Source organism: Heptranchias perlo, chromosome 6 (genome assembly GCF_035084215.1).
Source record: "Heptranchias perlo isolate sHepPer1 chromosome 6, sHepPer1.hap1, whole genome shotgun sequence".
NCBI lineage: Eukaryota > Metazoa > Chordata > Chondrichthyes > Hexanchiformes > Hexanchidae > Heptranchias > Heptranchias perlo.
Genome location: NC_090330.1, coordinates 9,241,451 through 9,265,988, shown reverse-complemented (window position 1 = coordinate 9,265,988; position 24,538 = coordinate 9,241,451). Strand labels below are relative to the sequence as shown.

General features: G+C 42.5%; 1 protein-coding gene across 14 annotated transcripts in view; it reads left to right on the top strand.

Moving 5' to 3' along the window:
* gyg2 (glycogenin 2) overlaps positions 1–24,538 on the top strand; it is an 84,081-nt gene that overhangs the window by 48,525 nt on the left and 11,018 nt on the right. For 4 of the 14 annotated variants that reach the window (XM_067985704.1, XM_067985702.1, XM_067985701.1 and 1 more), the window contains 4 exons: positions 5,186–5,263; positions 12,201–12,245; positions 14,304–14,387; positions 20,381–20,422. In XM_067985704.1, coding sequence (XP_067841805.1) covers positions 5,186–5,263; positions 12,201–12,245; positions 14,304–14,387; positions 20,381–20,422 — 249 coding nt within the window. The remainder of the gene's footprint in view (positions 1–5,185; positions 5,264–12,200; positions 12,246–14,303; positions 14,388–20,380; positions 20,423–24,538) is intronic. The other 10 variants (XM_067985703.1, XM_067985708.1, XM_067985711.1 and 7 more) reach the window with 7 other exon arrangements.

The window sequence follows — 24,538 nt, the reverse complement described above, 5'->3', positions numbered from 1 at the left end:
AGGGAAGACCAGAGAAAGGGGCAGGGCCCTTCAACAATTGTTTAGTCGGACGTCCCTGTGATAAACTGTGCCACAGAGAAAAGCAGCCATGGACCACATGACTCGCCAGTCGTCATCATGAGCCGATCTGCTGTTACTGCAGAAAGCTGCACTCCCACCCCAGTCGCTGACCCAAGGTCAACACTTTGATCATGATACAGGCCGAGAGGTATCAAAGGGTGTCAAAAATTCAATAGTTTTATGGCCCTGGGAAGAATTAGCTAGAGTAGAAGATGGTGCCCTGTCTTGATTTCAACACTGTCAAGACACAGGATAGAGAAGCATGTTTCCAGTTTAGGAAAAATAAAACATTCCCCTTGGTGGGTGAGTGACCTGGCATTGAATGCAGTATGTGACAGTATTACTAGGGGTCATATTTTCCTCTTAGATAATTTTAGCACAAAGTAGACTTAAACTGTGGAAGATGCCTGGCAGAAAGTATCAGTGGGCCATCATCCATATTTAATGCGGATTGCTCCCATTGGAAAAATCGGCCTACAAAAATTAAGCAGCGAGAGAAAATGGCATATTTTCCTTGTTATGCCTTCCTTAAAGGCCACTTAGGCAAAATCTGTTTTTAAAATTACACTGGATGGGAGCAAATAGAAAGGGAGTATTTCACCCCAGGTTAGGCTGAGAGCTGGTGAGCCTAATGAAGTGTAGGGTTTCAAAGCATAGCCACAACAGTGAAGGAAGTGAGTAGCACTGCCATGCTTTTCTGTTTGAGCATGGATATAGCAACCATTGCTGGATATTGCAGTACAGTGGGACAAAGATTTTTTTTTTTTTAAAATAGGCATCTTGAGTAATGAGTAGCAGCAAGCCACGGAAGAGCATCAAAATGATGGTGTGCAGCAGATTGCCCACTGCAGGCCAGGAGACCAATACCGGGGCTGAAAGGGCTAAATTATGAGGGCGGGTTGCATAGACTAAGCTTGTATTCCCTCAAGTTTAGAAGATTAAGGGGTGATCTAATTGAGGTGTTTGAGATGATTAAAGGATCTGTTAGGGTAGATAGAGAGAAACTATTTTCTCTGGTGGGGGGAGTCCAGAACAAGGAGGCATAACCTTAAAATTAGAGCTAGGCCGTTCAGGGGTGATGTCAGGAAACGCTTCTGGAACTCTCTTTTTCCCCCCCCCCCCCCCCCCCCCCCCCCCCCCAAAAAAAGCTGTTGAGGCTGGGGGTCAATTGAAAATTTCAAAACTGTAATTGATAAATTTTTATTAGGCAAGGGTATTAAGGTGGATAGATGGAGTTAAGATTCAGATCAGCCATGACCTAATTGAATGGCGGAACAGGCTCGAGGGGCTGAATGGCCTACTCCTGGTCCTAAGAGACCGCTCCTCGAGGTGTTCATTGCCCAATTGTTCGAGTGAGTTCCGTACATGAGCATCGTTACTTTTAATTGATGTATAGTGTATGTTCTGTTCATGGGGGCATTCAGCAAAGAGGATCTATACTGTGGGTCTACTGGCCCCTTATCTCGAGAGTGCTCTGGCCAATCCAGCATTAGGTGTTGATGAAAACCCTCTATTAAAAGAACAGGCTATATACATTAAAACAAAAGCAAAATACTGCGGATGCTGGAAATCTGAAATCAAATCAGAAAATGCTGGAAACGCTCAACAGGTCAGGCAGCATCTGTGTGGAAAGAAACAGAGTTAACATTTCAGGTCGAAGACCTTTTGTCAGAACTGGAAGATGTTCGAGATGAACAGCTTTTAAGCAAATACAGAGCCGGGGGGGGAGGGGGGAAGGGGAAGGGTTGGGGGCATGGAAAAAACAAAAGGGAATGTCTGTGATAGGGTGGAGGGCAGGAGTGAATAAATGACAAAAGGGATAATGGTGCAAGGCAAAAGGGAGAGGATAATGGGCCAAGCATGAAAACAAAATATGGGTCCAGAGGAGGTGTAAATGGTTACAGAATGTCCGAGAGAAATTGGTGGTTTAAGTTGTTAAAGTCAATGTTAAGTCCGGAAGGCTGTAAAGTGCCTAGTAGAAAGAAAGCTAAATACATTCTTTGTTTCCATATTAAGAGAAACTAGCATTATACGAAAACTAAGAGCAGGAGTAGGCCATTCGGCCCCTCGAGCCTGCTCTGCCATTTGATGAGATCATGGCTGATCTGATTGTGACCACAACCCTACTTTCCCATCTACCTACTATAACCTTAGATTCCTGATTAACAAGGGAGTCAATCAAACTCAGCCTTAAAAATATTCAGTGACCCTGCCTCCACTGCACTGCTCTCTGGGGAAGGGAGTTCCACAGACTCACGACTTTCAGAGAAAAAATTTCTCTTCATCTCCGTCTTAAATGGGAGACCCCTTATTTTTAAACTGTGGCCCCTAGTTTTAATCTCTCCCACAAGGGGAAACATCCTCTCAGCATCTACCCTTTCTAGTCCCCTCAGGATCTTATATGCTTCAATAAGATCACCTCTCATTCTTCTAAACTTCAGTGCACACAGGCCCAACTTGTCCAACCTTTCCTCATAAGATAACCCCCTCATCCCAGGAATCAGTCGAGTGAACCTTCTCCGAACCGCCTCCAAAGCAATTATGTCCTTTCTTAAATAAGGAGACCAAAACTGCACATGGTATTCTAGATGTGGTCTCACCAATGCCCTGCACAACTGTAGCAAAACATCTCTACTTTTATATTCCATTCCCCTTGCAATAAATGACAACATTCCATTTGCCTTCCTAATCACTTGCTGTACCTGCGTACTAACTTTTTGTGATTAATGTACTAGGACACCCAGATCCCTCTACCTCCGAGTTCTGCAATCTCTCTCCATTTTAAATAATATACCGCTTTTCTATTCCTCCTGCCAAAGTGGACAAGTTTGCATTTTCCCACATTATACTCCAGCTGCCCAATTTTTGCCCACTCACTTAACCTATCTATATCCCTTTGTAGACTCCTTATGTCCTCTTCAAAACTTACTTTCCTACCTAGCTTTTGTCATCAGCAAATTTAGCAACCATACATTCGGTCCCTTCATCCAAGTCATTGACATAGATTGTAAATAGTTGAGGCCCAAGCACTGATCCCTATTAATCTTGCCAACCTGAAAATGACCTATTTATGCCTACTTTCTGTTTCCTGTTAGCTAATCAATCCTTTATCCATGCTAATATGTTACCCCCTACACCATGAGCTCTTATTTTATGTAGTAGCCTTTGTGGCACCTTGTTAAAAGCCTTCTGGAAATCCAAATACACCACATCCACAGGATCCCCTTTATCCACGTTGCTTATTACTTCCTCAAAGAACTCTAATAAATTAGTCAAACACGATTTCCCTTTCACAAAGCTGTGTTGACTCTGCCTGATTGCATTGAGATTTTCCAAGTGCCCTGCTATAACCTCCTTAATAATAGATTCTAGCATTTTCCCAATGACCGATATTAAGCTAACTGGCCTGAGGTTTCCTGCTTTCTGTCTCCCTCCTTTCTTGAATAGAGGAGTTACATTCGCTATTTTCCAATCTGACAGGACCCTTCCAGAATCTAGGGAATGTTGGGAAATTAATACCAATGCATCTACTATCTCTGCAGCCACTTCTTTTAAGACCCTGGGATGAAGTCCGTCAGGACCTGGGGACTTGTCAGCTTTTAGTTCGCATTTTTTTCAGAATCCTTTCCCTAGTGATTTGTAAATGTTTTAAGTTCCTCCCTCCCTTTCACCTCTTGATTCACAATTATTTCTGGCATGTTATTTGTATCCTCTACAGTGAGGACGGAAGCAAAATATCTGTTCAATTCATCTGCCTTTTCCTTATTCTCTATTATTAATTCCCCAGACACACACTCGAGAGGACCAACGCTCTCTTTACTTACTCTCTCTTCCTTTTTAAATACCTGTAGAAACTCTTAGTATCTTTTTATATTTCTAGCTAGCTTTCTCTCGTACTCTAATTTCTCCCTCCTTATTATTCTTTTTCATTCTTCGCTGTTTTTTATATTCTGTTCAATTTTCTGACCTGCCTCTAATCTTCGTGGAATTGTATGCTTTTTCTTTCAATTTGATACTATCTTTAACTTCTTTAGCTAGCCAAGGGTGGTACGTCCTTCCCCTAGAGTCTTTCTTTCTCACTGGAATGTATCTTTGCTGAGTGTTATGAAATATCTCATTAAATGTCTTTCCACTGCATCTCTACTGACCTAGCCCTCAACCTAATTTCCCAGTTCACTTTAGCCAGCTCTGTCTTCATGCCCTCATAATTGTCCTTATTTAAGTTTAAAACACTAGTCTTAGACTTACTCTTCTCTCCCTCAAACTGAATGTGAAATTCAATCATATTGTGATCTCTACTACCTAGAGGCTCCTTTACAATGAGGTCATTAACTAATCCTGTCTCATTACACATTACCAGATCTAGAATAGCCTACTCTCTGGCTCTGAACATGCTGCTCTAAGAAACTGTCCCAAAAGCACTCTATGAATTCATCTTCCTGGCTAGCTTTCAATCTATATGTAGATTAAAATCGCCCATGATTATCGCTGTTCCTTTCTCACAAGCCCCCGTTATTTCTTCCTGTATACCCTGTCCTACAGTGTGGTTACTGTTAGGGGGCCTATAAACTACTCCCACAAGTGACTGCTTGCCTTTACTATTTTTTTATCTCTACCCAAACTGGGTAGAGATAATCGAATATAATATATTTCTTATCGCTTTTAGTTTCTTCTTGTCTTTAAGAACCAAGTTGAAGGCAACACCCATGTGATCTTCATCTCCAAAATTAAGACATGGTAATATCCTTACTTTAACCTTGGTGTGCTTTTTTTCAAGTCATAGGACGTCTTGAGGACAAATTCTCAGACCTTTATAGTGGTCAACCCATAACTGACCCAGTCAGTAACATGGTGTTGCACTCTGGTGCATCTGTTCCCCTGCACTGGTGCAAAAACTATCCCTAGGTCATGACATCGTATTTATTTGTTCTTGCCAATTAATTTGCTGCACAGAAACTTTAGCAGCAAAACTGCATGAAACTGTGATCTTATTTGGGTTTATTAATTTTTAAGAGGAAAATTTAATTTTTTGCTAGGTGTGGTAGCAATAATTAATTGACACAGTAGAGACTAAGTCTAGTGTGCAGAATTGAGGATTACAGATCATTTTCCTTATTTTCAACAGCTAACAAAAAGATCTTCACCTAGACATCTGACCATGTTACGCGCTGAACCCAGAAAGTCGTCTATGAAGATGGTACATGTGAATATCAGACTGCAACTAGCCTCGTAAATCGATCCTCTCAACTACCCAGCCACTTATTTAAAAAAAAATCTAACTTACGATCTAATACTTTGTAATGCTAGCTAGCAACGTCACACTAAGAGTTTAATGAATCCTTTTAGGTATAATTAGGCATAATCTTTTTACAAAAGATCGCTCTGTGAACTTTTTGCATAAATCATGCCACGTCATTGTCAGCTGAGTATTGGACACCATGACGAGAGTGAACCAGGACGTGCCCCATTTTGCCTCTGCAATCTTTCCGCCGCACGTCCTCTACTTTTCTGATTCTGACACAGCATGTATCTTTCACGCCTCCTCTTCCCTGCCACTGCCACTGCCACCCACCCACCCACCCCCCACGCCAGCCACCACACCCCTACGTTCTAGAACACAGTCTTCCTAAACCTTTTATCCTCCCTCTTTCCCCTTCAAAAGCCTCCTTAAAGCCTACCTCTTTTAGTGTGCATTCAGTCACCACCTGCTTCTTGCAGAAGATGACAGGACAACCATGTAAGTCACCTTGGGCTGTTTATACAAAATGGGCTACAAATTTTCCCTCCCTGCCAACTTCATAGAATCAGACAGCACCGAAAGAGGCCATTTAGCTCGACGTGCCTGTGCCGGCTCTTTGAGAGAGCGATCCAATTAATCCCACTCATAGACTCATGACTAAGGTCAGAGCATGTGGAGTTGGGGGTAAGTAGCTGAATGGATAGCAAGCTGGCTACAAAACAGAAAACGGAGAGTAGGGGTTAAAGGTTACTCAGACTAGCAAAAGGTGGGAATTGGTGGTCCACCAGTTACCGGTGCTGGGACCATGGTTGTTCACCATTTACATAAACGATTTGGACTTGGGAATACAATTTCAAAATTTGCAGACAACGCCAAATTGGGGGTATAGTTAATACTGAGGTGGACTGTGACAAAATACAGGAAGACATTAATAAACTTGCAGAATGGGTGTGTAATTGGCAAATTAATTTCAATATGGATAAGTGTGAGGTATTACATTTTGGTAGGAAGAATAATGGGGCCACAAACTGCTTGGATAATAAGAGTCAAAATAGGGTAGAGGGATTGGGGGGTGGGGGGTATAGATACACGTCATTAAAAGTAGCAACGCAAGTTAATAAGGCCATTTTCTTTTTTTTGTAAGAAAAGCAAACAAAGCAATGGGGTTTGTTTCTAGAGGGATAGAATTGAAAAGCAGAGAAGTTTGTTAAACTTGTATAGAACCTTGGAAAGACTGCACTTGGAGTATTGTGAACAGTTCTGGTCTCCATATTATAAAAAGGATATAGAGACACTGGAGAAGGTGCAAAAAAGATTTATTAGGTTGATACCAGAACTGAGCAGTTATACCTATCAAAAGATTGAGCAGACTGGAGCTCTTTTCTGTAGAAAAGAGAAAACTGAGGGGTGACCTGATAGAGGTCTTTAAGATTATGAAACGTTTGATAGGATAGACGTAGAGAAGATGTTTCCACTTGCGGCGGTGACCAGAACTAGGAGCCATAGATATAGGATAGTCACTAATAAATCCAATGGGTAATTCAGGAGAAACTTCTTTACCCGGAGAGCGGTTGGAATGTGGGACTCGCTACCACAAGGAGTATAGGAGTACACAAGCAAAGATACATTTAAGGGGAAGCTAGATGAATGCCATGAAGGGGAAAGGAATGAAAGGATATGCTGTGATAGGGTTAGATGAAGTAGGGAGGGAGGAGGCTCGTGTGGGGCATAAACACTGGCATAGACCTGTTGAGCTGAACGGCCTGTTTCTGTGCTGTACATTGTATGTAATTCTGTGTAATACTCCCCTGCTCTTTCCCGTAGCCCTGCAAATTTTTCCTTTTTAAGTATGTATCCACTTGCCTTTTGAAGATTACTATTGAATCTGATTCCACCACCGTTTCAGGCAGTGCATCCCAGATCATAGCAACTTGCTGCGTAAATAAAAAAATTGAATTCTCCTCATTTTCTCTGCCCCCCCCCCCCCAGATTTTTGTTGCCAATTATCTTGAATCTGTGTCCTCTGATTACTGACCCTCCTGCCAATGGAGGGTCAGTAACAGTTTCTCCCTATCTACGCTATCAAAATCCCACCTAATTTTGAACATCTCTATGTAATCTCCCCTTTACCTTCTTTGCTCTAAGAACATTTTGGCAAATATTTTTTCATGGAGGCGATGTCTTTTCTAATGAATAATTTTCAGTTGGTTTAGTAATTATGCTTCATAGCGTCATGGAAAGGTTACAGCACGGAAGGAGGCCATTTGACCCATCGAGTCTGTGCCGGCTCTATGCAAGAGCAATCCAGCTAGTCCACTACCCCGCCCTATCCCTGTAGCCCTGCAAATTTTTTCCTTTCAAGTACTTACCCTTTTGAAGGCCGTGATTGAATCTGCCTCCACCACCCCCTCGTGGTGCATTCCAGATCCTAACCACTTGTTGTGTAAAAAAGGATTTTCCTCATGTCGCCTTTAGTTCTTTTGCCAATCACCTTAAATCTATGCCCTCTGTTCTTGACCCTTCCGCCAATGGGAACAGTTTCTCTCTCTCTACTCTGTCTAGACCCTTCATGATTTTCAAATCTCCTTGCAACCGTCTCTTTTTTTCCAAGGAGAACAACCCCAGCTTCTCCAGTCGATCCATGTAACTAAAGTCCCTCATCCCTGGAACCATTCTAGTAAATCTCTTCTGTGCCCTCTCTAAGGCCTTCACATCCTTCCTTAAGTGCGGTGCCCAGAACTGGACACAATACTCCAGTTGTGGCCAAACCAGTGTTTCATAAAGGTTCGACATAACTTCCGTACTTTTGAAGTTTATGCCTCTATTTATAAAGCCCAGGTTCCCATATGCTATTTTAACCGCTTTCTTAACCTGCCCTGCCACCTTCAATGATTTGTGCCGATATACCCCCAGATCTTTCTGTTCCTGTACCCCTTTTAGAATTGTGCCCTCTCGTTTAGTTTATATTTTCTCTCCTCGTTCTTCCTACCAAATGTATCATTTTGCATTTTCCTGCGTTAAATTTCATCTGCCACGTGTCTGCCCATGCCACCAGTCTGTCGATATCATCTTGAAGTCTATCACTATCCACCTCACTGTTCACTACTCTTCCAAGTTTTGTGTCGTCTGCAAATTTTGAAATTGTGCCCTGTACACCCACATCCAAGTCATTAATATATATCAAGAAAAGTAGTGGTCCCAGCAGCGACCCCTGGGGAACACCACTGTATACCTTCCTCCAGTCTGAAAAACAACCGTTCACCACTACTCTGTTTCCTGTCCCTTAGTCAACTCTGTATCCATGTTGCTACTGCCCCCTTTATTCCATGGGCTGCAACCTTGATGACAAGCCTACCATGCGGCACTTTATCAAACGCCTTTTGAAAGTCCATATACACCGCATTGCCCTTATCTACCCTCTCTGTTATCTCATCAAAAAACTCGATCAGGTTAGTTAAACACTATTTGCCTTTAACATATCCGTGCTGGCTTTCCCTAATCAATCCACGCTCGTCCAAGTGACTGCTAATTCTGTCCTGGATTATGGTTTCTAAAAGTTTCCCTGCCACCCAGGTTAAACTGATTGGCCTGTAGTTGCTAGGTTTATCCTTTACACCCTTTTTTGAACAAGGGTGTAACATTTGCAATTCTCTAGTCCTCTGGCACCACTCACTTCAACTTTTTAAAGATTAAAAATGGTTCATTACAGTTTTTTGTGAATCAAGTATTTTTACAACAGTTGTACCGTGACTTGAAGAGAAGCCCTTCAGTAATAGATGGCCATCCCTTAAACAGGGATGAGTAAAAATACAATGCAGTGTTGACGATTAAATTCCAATTACCATTTACGTATTGGGTGCAGAGGACACTGAGGTTGAAGGCAAGAAAGATCAAGTTGGAAAGGGTCTGTGCACCTGGTTGGAGAGATGGGTTTTCAGGGTTTAGAAGGAGTGAGATTGTCAGGTAAAATGAGTATAACTTTCATTCTAAAAGGAATTACATGGTGGCTTTAAAAAGAGGAATATTAAGTGAGCCTCCCTATCTATGGGACTAGACTAGGTGGTTCACGTTGAGACAAACACTTGCATAGACTTGATGGGCTGAATGGCCTGTTTCTCTGCTGTAACATTCCATTATTCTTTCCTCTATTTTGAGGAGGGAATTCCAAAGGGTGGGAAAGTAGTGACTGAATGAACTGTGACATCCACTTACTGTTATATCAGTGATGCAGAATGTGTTCTGCATCTTGTGTGCAAGGAACTGCAGGATCGGTCACCCACATTAGGTCAACGAAAGTTCTCTCTGCTTTGACCAACTGCCACATTCCTAGTACCATAACGTGATGAACTTGTCAAAGGGAAACTCGAGATCTGGGGCTCGAGTTGACCCCAGTAACATCAGCGCAATCCGGGCGAGACCGGCCGAAACAGTGCCAAAGATGGGGCGTTTTAAACGAGAGTCACGCCCAAAACCACTTGCATTCCATGTTTTCCGCAATCTTTTCTGCTGGTTTAAGATTCAATTTGCCTGGATCAGACTCCGCCCAAAAAGATTCCGCCAATTGCACTGGTTCGGGAAGGCTCTTCAAATTGCGCTCATTTCCTTAGGCGCCCAGGCACTACTGGGAACATTTTAAAAGTATTTTCATATCAAAAACCATTTGCCAAGAAACTGACTGGTGTACGCCAAATGGTTCAGTATAGTTTTTTTAAGTCATTTTCAGTGATTTTAAATTGGGTTCGTCACAGGTGGAGGACTGGGCACTCATTAAAAATGCGTATTTTTGGTGATCAACCCATTTTCAGCTGAATTAATGCAACTGCAGCAGGTTACCACTGTTCACTACATCAAGGAATACTTTTTAATGGAAGGGGGAAAAAGAATCGTTACTTTCCATTGCGCTGGTTCATGGAAAATTTTACGTTTGTGATTATGCAAATGAATTTTATCGGAAACTTGAATTGTAATCTAACAGCGCAATTTCAAGGCCCAATTTCCCGATTGTGCCCAAAACGGAAACACACCCCCTTGGTATTATGTTTCTTTGTTCTTTTTAACCTCCTAGGACTTTGAATATAGTGTTCATGTATGACGTCATGTACATTAATGCATTGTGTTCTGTTTTCTAAAAGTAAAATGGTCTCTGCAATAGTGTATGATTAACTGAGGGGGTGCGGGAAGGAAGTTAGTTTTCCTTAATTAAAGTCAGGGATCAATTGGTTGGGAACGGGAGGGAATTCCCTGTTGGAGCACTGATGCATGGATTTTGGATTGAATGATCTTGATGGGCTGAATGGCCTTTTCTCACCAGACTGTGTGTTAGGAGCTGAGGATGTAGAAATTTATATTTAAGGTGTATATTAATTTTGATGTATAGTTAAAAGTAACACTGTTAAACCATGGAAACTAATATAATAGACACTGGAGGTGAGTTTAAGGTTGTAATTTAAACGCTGGAGTTCCGCTGATACTTAACAATCTGACTTTTTTTGTATTGAATAAACCTCTTAATTCCCAGCCCCATTCCTAAACCTAGCCAAGTGTCAATCTCGCCACGCTGTGTGATAGAATTTTGCAGTGGTACAAACCCAAATAAGAAAAGCCGAGAAGCATTAAGAAATGAGAGAGTACATTTTGTTTGTGTATATTGAGGTTTTTTTAAAAAAAAAATAGACTTGTAGCTTTCTGTCTTCTGACACTGCCTGCTCCCTATCTTGATAAAGACATGTCTGCAACTGGAAAATCCCCAGCAGCGAAGGCCTCCGACTGTTGTGTGTTTTCTGCTCCCGTGGAATGGAGCATCTTTTCAATTTGTAGCATTTTACATCTGGGTGAGTTTCTGTGATCTTTGCCCACCCTGTGTGACATGGAAGAAATCTCCCTGTATCTGAATGGTATGCCTTCACCTGCCTTAAACGGTTGTCCTCTTCCTTCTCTCTTCCCACCCCTTGCTACAGCCATCTCTCAACGCCTGTGAGAACTTTACATTTCCTACACTATATTCCTTCTCTTGAGTGAGATTTCAGGATAGAAATTATAATTAATGCTGGTCCCGTAGGATGTGTGGGTTATCACCGCATTAAATAACACGAGAGTGGAATTTTGTATGAATGTGTTTCGCGTTTGTATGAGAAGAGGGCTGATAGGAATTCATCACTAAAGGGCAGAAATGACAATGTAATCTTGTAATGCAGATTTACTTTTGGACTAAAATCCAAGCCAAATTCCAGAAATATTCACACTCTCCACACAGTTTTGAATGGGAGGCAGGGGATACCTCACCAGTAACTGTTACTGATGATCTAATGATCCTGACCCCACAAGTAACCAATGTTAAGCTACAAATACTGTGAAATGAGGTATGATGGCTCTAGTCTCTTGTGGCAGATGCTTTAATCAAAGCATGCTGACCAGTGGTTGACTGGTTCTGCGCAGTCATTTTTTTTCTTGCTTAGTTTCCTCACTGTTTCTTTCCTTTTAAAGGTAATGTAGTGGTTATATTACTGGATTAGTAATCCAGAGGGTGTGAGTTCAAATCCCACCATGGCAGTTTGAGAATTTCAATTCAGTTTAACATAAATAAATCTGGAAATAGAAAGCTGGTATCAGTAAAATGGAGCACGAAGCTGCCGGATTGTGGTAAATGCCCAACTGGTTCAACTGCAGAGCCAGATTGGCAGTAGGTGAAATGTACTTGAATCATTCACCAACCATAGGCAAGACCATTGGTTTTCAGTGTTAAAGGGAAAAATGGAGAGTGGCAGAAGGAGATTGTTGCAGCACCAGTTAAAATCATGGAACCCTGTGCAATAAAAATGGAATTTGCCTTCGTGTAAGTCATAAGTTACTTTGAAAGCAGAGATACTAATACAGCTTTATGTTTGCACAATCTTTCATTTAGAGAAAAGAAAAGATACCCTCTGTTGCATCTGAGCCGCATGAACAAGTAAGTATATGTCTGGTAAAATAGCTTGGGTTAACTTGCTCTTTGTCAAGGTGTTACTCACTTGGGAGAAATGACTTTAAACCCCCTCTTTGTATTAAATTCCTAAACATGGTGTAGTAATCCACATTTATCTTGTGTACATAAAAATAAATTCTGAAACTTTCAAGATCAGTTATCACAGATAATCTCTCTCGACTGCAAAAGTGATCAATGGTGGGTGTCATTGATAGGAATTGGAACACTTTTTGTCCACCTTGTCACAGAGGCCCCGATTTTTAAAGGGGTGGGGGCGGGTACGGTGCCTGCGAGGACTTGGAGGGCCCCTCTGGCCGATCTTAATGGCCGGGCCTCATTTACATAAATGTTCCTGGATTTGCATCTGAACCCGGCCGGATCTACTACCTGGCCGTCTGGCGGGGGCAGCAGAACGCCACAGCTGGGGTCCCATGGGAACTGTTCCTGAAAGTTAGTTTGGGGTGGGGGGGGGAGAATCTGGAGGTGATCGGAGTGGGGTGGACGGAAATAAGAGTCTGGGCTGGGGGGGTGAAGGCCAGGGAATCCTTGCGGGGTCTGGCCGACAAGACGTTCTTGTGTCATTTTGTAACATTTGCCTTGGCCTCTTCTGGCCTGTCGCGCTTCCCGTCTTGTTCCTTCATCTTAGTGTGGGGTCAATTGGTTGAGAAGGAGCGGGAAATCCCCATTCGAGCACTGATGCACAGGGACTATGAAAATATGTGATTTTCGTAGGCTATATTTGTAGGGGATACAAGGGGTGTGTCAGTATTTGCAGAGGGCCCCAGCAAGTGAGTCAGTTTTAGCGCAGGGTCCCTGGCAGTCTGTCAATATTTGCAGAGGGTCTCAGGGAATGTGGTGTTATTTGAAGGAGGCCCCCTGTGAGTGCATCGTATTTGCACAGAGTCCCCCGGGACTCTGTCACTATTTGCAGTGGACCCCTGTGAGTTTCAGAATTAGCAGGGGTCCCTGAGTAGCATGTCTATATTTAGGGGGTCCCTGGGATTGTGTCACTATTTACATAGGGTCCCAGGGAATGTGTCAGTATTAGCTGGGGGTTCCTTGTGCAGTGTGTCAGTATTCACAGGGCGTCCTTGGGAGTGTGTTAGTGTTTGCATACTATTACTCTAAAGCCAAATGTGGGGAAGCGTGAGGTCATCCACTTTGGATCTGAGAAAGACACATTGGAATACTTTCTTAATGGTGAGAGAAGTGGAACTGTGGAAGAGCAGAGAGATTTAGGTGTCTGTACACATCAATAGAAGCTACTGCACAGGTAGAAAAAGTAATCAAAAAGACTAATGGGCTTTATCTCAACGTGGTTTGAATACAAAAGTGCGGAAGTGATGCTTCAGTCGTAGAGAATTTGGTAAGACAGTAGTGATGTCCTTACCTTATCCTTGGTATGCTGTTTTCAAGTCATAGAACTTCAAAACAAACTCCCAGGTCTTTATACTGATCAACCCATAGTTGACCCAGCTAGTAACATGCTGTTGCACTCTGCTGTAAGTCTGTTGCCCGACGCTGGCCCAAAATGTTAATGCATTTCAAGAATGCCGTTTATAAGGAGCTCCATATCCCAGTCAGTGGGAAAGGGCTTTCCCAAAGCATTGTTGTGCTATCTTAACCAAGCTGGATGAACAAAATATTTGATTTATTCTGGTTAAGCTGCTTGAGAAATTTGAAAGTAGCATTATTATAATCTTGGGTTAGATTTTGCAACTTGCTGCTCAGGCAGTTTCAATGGCAATGAGAATCGAGCAGTTTCTATAACGGGCGGCTGATCTGCAATACCAGTTTTACACCCTGGCGGCAAATTGATTAAACTATCCCTAGGTCAAGTCTTAGTTTTCTTTTGTTCCCGCCATTGCACGGAAACTTTAGCCGCAACATTGCATGAATCTGTGATCTTAATTTAGGTTTATTAATTTCTGGAAAATATGACCTTTTTGGCTAAGTGCAGTAGCAATAATTGTTTGATGCAGTAGAGGCTAAGTCTAGTGTGAAGAATTGACCTTTACCAATCATTTTCCTTATTTTCAACAGCTAGTATTTGCATATAAACCTACAGCTAATATAAGACATCAGAGTGCGCCGATGGCCGCTGAACCCAGAAAGTCGTCAATGAAGGTGGTACATGTGAATATTTGACTGCAACTAGCCTCGTAAATCGATCCCCTCAACTACCCAGCCACTTTTTAAAAAAAAGTCTAACTTACTGTCTAATACTTGGAAATGTTAGCTAGCAACGTCACACTGAGAGTTTAATGAATCCTTTTAGGTATAATTGCTTTTTAAAAGGGCGTAATCTTTTTACAAGAGATCGCTGTGTGAACTTTTTGCATAAGTCATGCCACATCATTGTGTCAGCTGAGTATTGGACACCATGACGAGAGTGAACCATGACTTGCCCCATTTTGACTCTGCAATCTTTCCACTGCACGTCCGCTACTTTTCTGATTCTGACGCAGTATGTGTCTTTCATTCCTCCTCTTCCCTGCCCCCCCCACACCCCTACATTCTGGAACACACTCTTCCTAAACCTTTTGTCCTCCTTTCCCCGTAAAAAGTGTCCTTAAAGCCTACCTGTTTCAGTGTGCGTTTAGTCTTCATCTGCTTCGTACATGGTGTACTGTCATCTCCTGCAAGTCACCTTGGGCTGTTTATACGAAATAGGCTATAAATTTTCCCTCCCTGCACAAAGTGCCAACTTCATAGAATCAGACAGCACCGAAAGAGGCCATTCAGCTCAACGTGCCTGTACCGGCTCTTTGAGAGAGCGATCCAATTAGTCCTACTCATAGACTTGTGACTAAGGTCAGAGCATGTGGAGTCAGGGGATCAGTAGCTGAATGGATAGCAAGCTGGCAACAAAACGAAAAACGGAGAGTAGGGGTTAAAGGTAGTTACTCAGACTAGCAAAAGGTGGGAAGTGGTGTTCCACAATGATCGATGCTGGGACCACTGTTGTTCACCATTTACATAAACGATTTGGACTTGGAAATACAATTTCAAAATTTGCAGACAACACCAAATTGGGGGTACAGTTAATACTGAGGTGGACTGTGACAAAATACAGGAAGACATTAATAAACTTGCAGAATGGGCGTGTAATTGGCAAATGAATTTCAATATGGATAAGTGTGAGGTATTACATTTTGGTAGGAAGAATAATGGGGCCACAAACTGGATAATAAGAGTCTAAATAGAGTAGAGGAGTAGAGGGATTGGGGGGTACAGATACACAAATCACTAAAAGTAGCAACGCAGGTTAATAAGGCTATTTGCTTTTTCTTAAAGAAAAGCAAACAAAGCACTGGGGTTCGTTTCTAGACAGAGAGAATTGAAAAGCAGAGAAGTTTGTTAAACTTGTATAGAACCATGGTTAGACCGCACTTGGAGTATTGTGAACAGTTCTGGTCTCCATATTATAAAAAGGATATAGAGACACTGGAGAAGATGCAAAAAAGATTTACTAGCTGGATGGCAGAACTGAGAGGTTATACCGATCAGAAAAGATTGAGCAGACTTGGGGCTCTTTTCTCCAGAAAAGAGAAAACTGAGGGGTGACCTGATAGAGGTCTTTAAGATTATGAAAAGTTTGATAGGATAGACATAAAGAAGATGTTTCCACTTGCGGGGGAGACCAAAACTAGGAGCCATAGATATAGGATAGTCACTAATAAATCCAATGGGTAATTCAGGAGAAACGTCTTTACCCGGAGAGCGGTTGGAATGTGGGACTCGCTACCACAAGAAGTATAGGAGTACAAAAGCAAAGATGCATTTAAGGGGAAGCTAGATAAACGCATGAAGGGGAAAGGAATGAAAGGATATGCTGTGATAGGGTTAGATGAAATAGGGAGGAGGCTCGTGTGGGGCATAAACACTGGCATAGACCTGTTGGGCTGAACGGCCTGTTTCTGTGCTGTACATTGTATGTAATTCTGTGTAATACTTCCCTGCTCTTTCCCGTAGCCCTGCAAATTTTTCCTTTTTAAGTATGTATCCTCTTGCCTTTTGAAGATTACTATTGAATCTGATTCTTCCACCACCCTTTCAGGCAGTACATCCCAGATCATAGCAACTTGCTGCATAAATAAAAAATAAAATTCTCCTCATTTCCCCCCCCCCCCCCCCCCCCAGTTTTTGTTGCCAATTATCTTAAATCTGTGATCTGATTACTGACCCTCCTGCCAATGGACGGTCAGTAACAGTTTCTCCCTATCTACGCTATCAAAATTCCACCTAATTTTGAACATCTCTATGAAATCTCCCCTTAACCTCCTTTGCTCTAAGAACATTTTGGCAAATATTTTTTCATTGAGGCGATGTCTTTTCTAAAATCATTTTCAATTGGTTTAGTAATTACACTTCATAGAATCATAGAAAGGTTACAGCACGGAAGGAGGCCATTCGACCCATCGAGTCCGCTCTGGCTCTACGTAAGAGCAATCTAGCCAATTCCACTCCCCCGCCTTATCCCCGTAGCCCTGCAAATTTTTCCTTTCAAGTACTTACCCTTTTGAAGGCCGTGATTGAATCTACCTCCACCACCCCCTCATGGTACATTCCACATCCTAACCACTCGCTGTGTTTATATAAAAAAAAAACGTTTTTGCTCATGTCGCCTTTGGTTTTTCTGTCAATCACCTTAAATCTGTGCCCTCTGCTTCTTGACCCTTCTGCCTATGGGAACAGTTTCTCCCTCTCTACTCTGTATAGACCCTTCATGATTTTCAAATTACCAACCATCTCTTTTCCAAGGAGAACAACCCCAGCTTCTCCAGTCTATTCACGTAACTAAAGTCCCTCATCCCTGGAACCATTCTAGTAAATCTCTTCTGCGCCCTCTCTAAGGCCTTCACATCCTTCCTAAAGTGCAGTGCCCAGAACTGGATACAGTACTCCAGTTGTGGCCAAACCAGTGTTTTATAAAGGTTCAACATAACTTCCATACTTTTGAAATCTATGCCTCTATTTATAAAGCCCAGGATCCATATGCTATTTTAACTGCTTTCTCAACCTGCCCTGCCACCTTCAACGATTTGTGTACATATACCCCCAGATCTTTCTGTTCCTGTACCCCTTTTAGAATTGTGCCCTCTTGTTTAGTTTATATTATCTCTCCTCGTTCTTCCTACCAAAATGTATCACATTGCATTTTTCTATGTTAAATTTAATCTGCCACGCGTCCGCCCATGCCACCATGTGTATATCCTCTTGAAGTCTATTACTATCCACCTCACTGTTCACTACTCTTCCAAGTTTTGTGTCGTTTGCAAATTTTGAAATTGTGCCCTGTACACCCAAGTCCAAGTCATTAATATATATCCAGAAAAGCGGTGGTCCCAGCACCAACCCCTGGGGAACACCACTGTGCACCTCCCTTCAGTCCAAAAAACAACCATTCACCACTAGTCTATGTTTCCTGTCACTTAGCCAATTCTGTATCCATGTTGCTATTGCCCCCTTCATTCCATGGGCCGCAATCTTGATGATAAGCCTACCATGCGGCACTTTATCAAACGCCTTTTGAAAGTCCATGTACACCACATCAACTGCATTGCCCTCATCTACCCTCTCTGTTACCTCATCAAAAAACTCGATCAGGTTAGTCAAACACCATTTGCCTTTAACATATCCGTGCTGGCTTTCCCTAATCAATCCACGCTCGTCCAAGTGACTGCTAATTCTGTCCCGGATTATGGTTTCTAAAAGTTTCCCCGCCACCGAGGTTAAACTGATTGGCCTGTAATTGCTGGGTTTATCCTTTACACCCTTTTTTGAACAAGGGTGTAACATTTGCAATTCTCCAGTCCTCTGGCACCACCCACTTCACCTTTTTTAAAGATTAAAAATGGCTCATTACAGTTCTTTTTTTGTGAATCAAGTATTTTTACAACAGTTATACCATGTGACTTGAGAAGATGGCCATCCCTTAAATAGGGATGAGTAAGAATACAAGTTAGTATTGACGACTAAATTCCAATTACCACTGACGTAGTGGGTTCAGAGGACACTGAGGTGGAGGCAAGAAAGATCAAGGTGGAAAGGGTCTGAGCACCTGGTTGGAGGGATGGGTTTTCAGGGTTTAGAAGGAGTGAGATTGTCAGGTAAAATGAGTATAACTTTCATTCTAAAAGAAATTACATGGTGGCTTTAAAAAGAGGAATATTAAGTGAGCCTCCCTAAATATGGGACTAGACTAGGTGGTTCATGTGGAGACAAACACTTGCATAGACTTGATGGGCTGAATGGCCTGTTTCTCTGCTGTAACATTCCATTATTCTTTCCTCTATTTTGAGGAGGGAATTCCAAAGGGCGGGACAGTAGTGACTGAATGAACTGTGACATCCACTTACTGTTATATCAGTGATGCAGAATGTGTTCTGCATCTTGTGTGCAAGGAACTGCAGGATCGGTCACCCACATTAGGTCAACGAAAGTTCTCTCTGCTTTGACCAACTGCCACATTCCTAGTACCATAACGTGATGAACTTGTCAAAGGGAAACTCGAGATCTGGGGCTCAAGTTGACCCCAGTAACATCAGCGCAATCCGGGAGAGACCGGCCGAAACAGTGCCAAAGATGGGGCGTTTTAAACGAGAGTCACGCCCAAAACCACTTGCATTCCATGTTTTCCGCAATCTTTTCTGCTGGTTTAAGATTCAATTTGCCTGGATCAGGCCCTGCCGAAAAAGATTCCGCCAATTGCACTGGTTCGGGAAGGCTCTTCAAATTGCGCTCATTTCCTTAGGCGCCCAGGCACTACTGGGAACATTTTAAAAGTATTTTCATGTCAAAAAACATTTACTAAGAAACTGACTGGTGTACGCCAAATGGTTCAGTATAGTTTTTCTTTGTCATTTTTAGTGATTTTAAATCAGGTTCGTCACAGGTGGAGGACTGGGCACTCATTAAAAATGCGTATTTTTGGTGATCAACCCATTTTCAGCTGAATTAATGCAACTGCAGCAGGTTGCCACTCTTCACTACATCAAGGAATACTTTTTAATGGAAGGGGGAAAAAAAAGAAACTGTTACGTTCTATTACGCTGGTTAATGGAAAGTTTTACGTTTGTGATTATGCAAATGAATTTTATTGGAAACTTGAACTGTAACCTAACTAGCGCAATTTCAAGGCCCAATTTCCCGATTGCGTCCAAAACGGAAACACTCCCCCTTGGTATTATGTTTCTTTGTTCTTTTTAACCTCCGAGGACTTTGTTGAATATAGTGTTCATGTATGATGTCATGTACATTAATGCATTGTGTTCTGTTTTCTAAAAGTAAAATGGTCTCTGCAATAGTGTATGATTAACTGAGGGGGTGCGGGAAGGAAGTTAGTTTTCCTTAATTAAAGTCAGGGATCAGTTGGTTGGGAACGGGAAGAGAATTCCCTGTTGGAGCACTGATGCATGGATTTTGGATTGAATGATCTTGATGGGCTGAATGGCCTTTTCTCACCAGGGGATACCTCAGCAGTAACTGTTACTGATGATCTAATGATCCTGACCGCATAAGTAACCAATGTTAAACTACAAGTACTGTGAAAGAGGTATGGTGGCTCTAGTCTCTTGTGGCAGATGCTTTAATCAAAGCATGCTGACCAGTGATTGACTGGTTCTGGAGTTCTGTGCAGTCATTTTTTTCTTGCTCAGTTTCCTCACTTTATTTCCTTTAAAGGTAATATAGTGGTTACATTACTGTATTAGTAATCCAGAGGCCTGGACTAGTAATCCAGAGGAGGGGAGTTCAAATCCCACCATGGCAGTTTGAGAATTTCAATTCAGTTTAAAATAAATAAATAAATCTGGAAATAGAGAGCTGGTATCAGTAAAATGGAGCACGAAGCTGCCGGATTGTGGTAAATGCTCAACTGCAGAGCCAGATTGGCAGTAGGTGAAATGTACTTGAATCATTCACCAACCATAGGCAAGACCAATGGTTTTCAGTGTTAAAGGGAAAAATGGAGAGTGGCAGAAGGAGATTGTTGCAGCACCAGTTAAAATCATGGAACCCTGTGCAATAAAAATGGAATTTGCCCTAGTGTAAGTCATAAGTTATTTTGAAAGCAGGGATACTAATATAGCTTTATGTTTGCACAATCTTTCATTTAGAGAAAAGAAAAGATACACTTTGCATCTGAGTCGCATGAACAAGTAAGTATATGTCTGGTAAAATAGCTTGGGTTACCTTGCTCTTTGTCAAGGTGTTACTCACTCGAGGTTTAAAGTCATTTCTCCCCTCTTTGTATTAAATTCCTAAACATGGTGTAGTAATCCACATTTATCTTGCGTACATAAAAATAAATTCTGTAACTTTCAAGATCAGTTATCACAGATAATCTCTCTCGACTGCAAAAGTGATCAATGGTGGGTGTCATTGATAAGAATTGGAACACTTTTTGTCCACCTTGTCACAGAGGCCCCGATTTTAAAGGGGTGGGGGGCGGGTACGGTGCTTGCAAACCCCAAAGCGGACGGTGCTCCAGAGGTATTGGAGGGCCCCTCCAGCCGATCTTAACGGCCGGGCCTCATTTACATAAATGTTCCTGGATTCGCATCTGAACCCGGCCAGATCTACTACCTGGCCGTCGGGCGGGGGCGGCAGGACGCCACAGCTGGGGTCCCATGGGAACTGTTCCTGGAAGTTAGGTTGCAGGGGTGGGGTGGGTGTCTGGAGGCGATCGCAGTGGAGGGGGAGGACTTGTGGGAGAGGGGAGTGAAGGAAAGGAGTTAGGGCTGGGGGGTCCAGGGAATCCTTGCAGGGTCTGGCCGACGAGACGTTCTCATGTCATTTTGTAACATTTGCCTTGGCCTCTTCTGGCCAGTCCGCTTCCCGTTTTGATTCTTCATTAAAGTATGGGATCAATTGGTTAGGAAGGAGCGGGAAATCCCCATTCGAGCACTGATGCACAGGGACTTTGAAGTGAGTGATTTTCATAGGCTATATTTGTAGGGGATACAAGGGGTGTGTCAGTATTTGCAGAGGGCCCCAGCAAGTGAGTCAGTTTTAGCGCAGGGTCCCTGGAAGTGTGTCAATATTTGCAGAGGGTCTCAGGGAATGTGGTGTTATTTGAAGGAGGCCCCCTGTGAGTGCATCGTATTTGCACAGAGTCCCCCGGGACTCTGTCACTATTTGCAGTGGACCCCTGTGAGTTTCAGAATTAGCAGGGGGTCCCTGGGTAGCATGTCTATATTTAGGGGGTCCCTGGGATTGTGTCACTATTTACATGGGGTCCCAGGGAATGTGTCGGTATTAGCTGGGGGTTCCTTGTGCAGTGTGTCAGTATTCACAGGGCGTCCTTGGGAGTGTGTTAGTGTTTGCATACTATTACTCTAAAGCCAAACGTGGGGAAGCGTGAGGTCATCCACTTTGGATCTGAGAAAGACACATTGGAATACTTTCTTAATGGTGAGAGAAGTGGAACTGTGGAAGAGCAGAGAGATTTAGGTGTCTGTACACATCAATAGAAGCTACTGCACAGGTAGAAAAAGTAATCAAAAAGACTAATGGGCTTTATCTCAACGTGGTTTGAATACAAAAGTGCGGAAGTGATGCTTCAGTCGTAGAGAATTTGGTAAGACAGTAGTGATGTCCTTACCTTATCCTTGGTATGCTGTTTTCAAGTCATAGAACTTCAAAACAAACTCCCAGGTCTTTATACTGATCAACCCATAGTTGACCCAGCTAGTAACATGCTGTTGCACTCTGCTGTAAGTCTGTTGCCCGACGCTGGCCCAAAATGTTAATGCATTTCAAGAATGCCGTTTATAAGGAGCTCCATATCCCAGTCAGTGGGAAAGGGCTTTCCCAAAGCATTGTTGTGCTATCTTAACCAATTGTAAACAATTTTACAACACCAAGTTATAGTCCAGCAATTTTATTTTAAATTCACAAGCTTTCGGAGGCTTCCTCCTTCGTCAGGTGAACACCGAAAGCTTGTGAATTTAAAATAAAATTGCTGGACTATAACTTGGTGTTGTAAAATTGTTTACAATTGTCAACCCCAGTCCATCACCGGCATCTCCACATCATATCTTAACCAAGCTGGACGAACAAAATATTTGTGATTTATTCTGGTTAAGTGGCAATTTAGCTGCTTGAGAAATTTGAAAGTGACATTATTATAATCTTGGGTTAGATTTTGCAACTTGCTGCCCGGGCAGTTTCAATGGCAATGAGAATCGAGCAGTTTCTATAACGGGCGGCTGATCCGCAATACCAGTTTTACACCCGGGCGGCAAATTGCTTAAACTATCCCTAGATCAAGTCTTAGATTTCTTTTGTTCCCGCCATTGCACGGAGACTTTAGCAGCAACATTGCATGAATCTGTGATCTTAATTTGGGTTTATTAATTTCTGGAAAATATGACCTTTTTGGCTATCTGCAGTAGCAATAATTGTTTGACGCAGTAGAGGCTAAGTCTAGTGTGAAGAATTGACGTTTACAGATCATTTTCCTTATTTTCAACAGCTAGTATTTGCATATAAACCTACAGCTAATATAAGACATCAGAGTTTCCCGATAACCACTGAACCCAGAAAGTCGTCTATGAAGATGGTACATGTGAATATCAGACTGCAACTAGCCTTGTAAATCGATCCTCTCAACTACCCAGCCACTTTTTAAAAAAAAAAGTCTAACTTATTGTCTAATACTTGGAAATGTTAGCTAGCAACATCACACTGAGAGTTTAATGAATCCTTTTCGGTATAATTGCTTTTTAAAAGGGCGTAATCTTTTTACAAGAGATCGTTCTGTGAACTTTTTGTGTGAACCATGCCACATCATAGTGTCAGCTGAGTATGGGGCACCATGACGAGAGTGAACCATGACTTGCCCCATCCTGCCTCTGCAATCTTTTCGCTGCACGTCCTCTACTTTTCTGATGTGATATGTCTGCCACTCTTTTTTTGGGTGTGTGACATGAGGAGTGGGGGCAGGGGTGGGGGTGGCATACCTCAGCAGTAACTGTTACTGATTATCTGCTGATGGTAGTCTCATTAATAACCACAGTTAGTGTAGTTGTTATGTTACAGGATAATAATCCAGAGACCTGGACATAATCCAGAGCACGTGAGTTCAAATCCCACCATGGCAGTTTGAGAATTTGAATTCAGTTTATAAAAAGTACCAACTGAAAAATATTGGTATCAGTAAGATGAAGCAGTCAGATTGTCGTAAAGACCCAGCTGATTCACTAACATCCTTTAGGGAGGGAAACCTGCCATCCTTACCCAGTCTGGCCTATATGTGACTCCAGTCCCATATCAAGGTGGTTGACTCTGAACTGCCCTCTAAAGTGGCCTCGCAAGCCATTCAGGGCAACTAGGGATGGGCAATGTTGAGCTACAATTATTGTGAAATGAGGTGTTTATTCTGAAGTGCTGTGCAGTCAATTTTTTTGCTACTTCCTGCTCCATTTTCTTTCCTTTTAAAGATAGTGTAGGGATTATGTTACTGGACTAAGAATCCAGAGAACAGGAGTTTAAATCTCACCAGGGCAGTTTGAGAATTTGAATTCAGTTTATAAAAAGGTGGTATCAGTAAACGTTTCCATGAAGCTGCCGGTTGGTCATTCAAAAAAAAAACGAACTGGTTCACAAACGCCCTTTTAAGGAAGGGAGGAAACATGCCGTCCTTACCTGGCCTGGTCTGTATGAGACTCCAGTCCCACACCAATGTGGTCGACTCTTAACTGCTCTCTGAAGTAGCCTAGCAAGCCACTCAGTTGTACCAAAGGCGGCCCACCACCACATTCTCAGGGTAACTAGGGATGGGCAATAAATGCCAGCCTTGGCAGTGACACCCACATCCTGAGAGTGATTTTTTTTGGAAAAAAAGGATACATTTGGCATAATGACTGGAGGTGAAGGACTTACGTTTTTTTTTTAAATAATGAATTACATCAGTTTTTTTTGTCTTGCTAATATTCCTTCCTCTTTCCCACCCCTCCCCGTTCTCTAAGTATTGACTATTTGCTGATGTATGGCTCTAAGGTGGTAACAGCCTTTCGATGCGTCACTGAAGGGTGCATTCTTGTGTCAGGCTTGATGGTGAATGTGGACAAACTATTCAGTCGTGGAGAGCAGAGCACAGTAAATGTTAACTCTGTCCTCAAGCACCATGCGTGCTTTCCAGCGGGGCTGACTGGATTATCATCAGGAACAGCAACCCTGGCACATATAATTATTTTTGCCCCTCTCTAACCCGCGGAAGCTGCGGCCAATTGTAACAGCCGATCTTAGTGAGGGCAGCAATCGAGCCAACC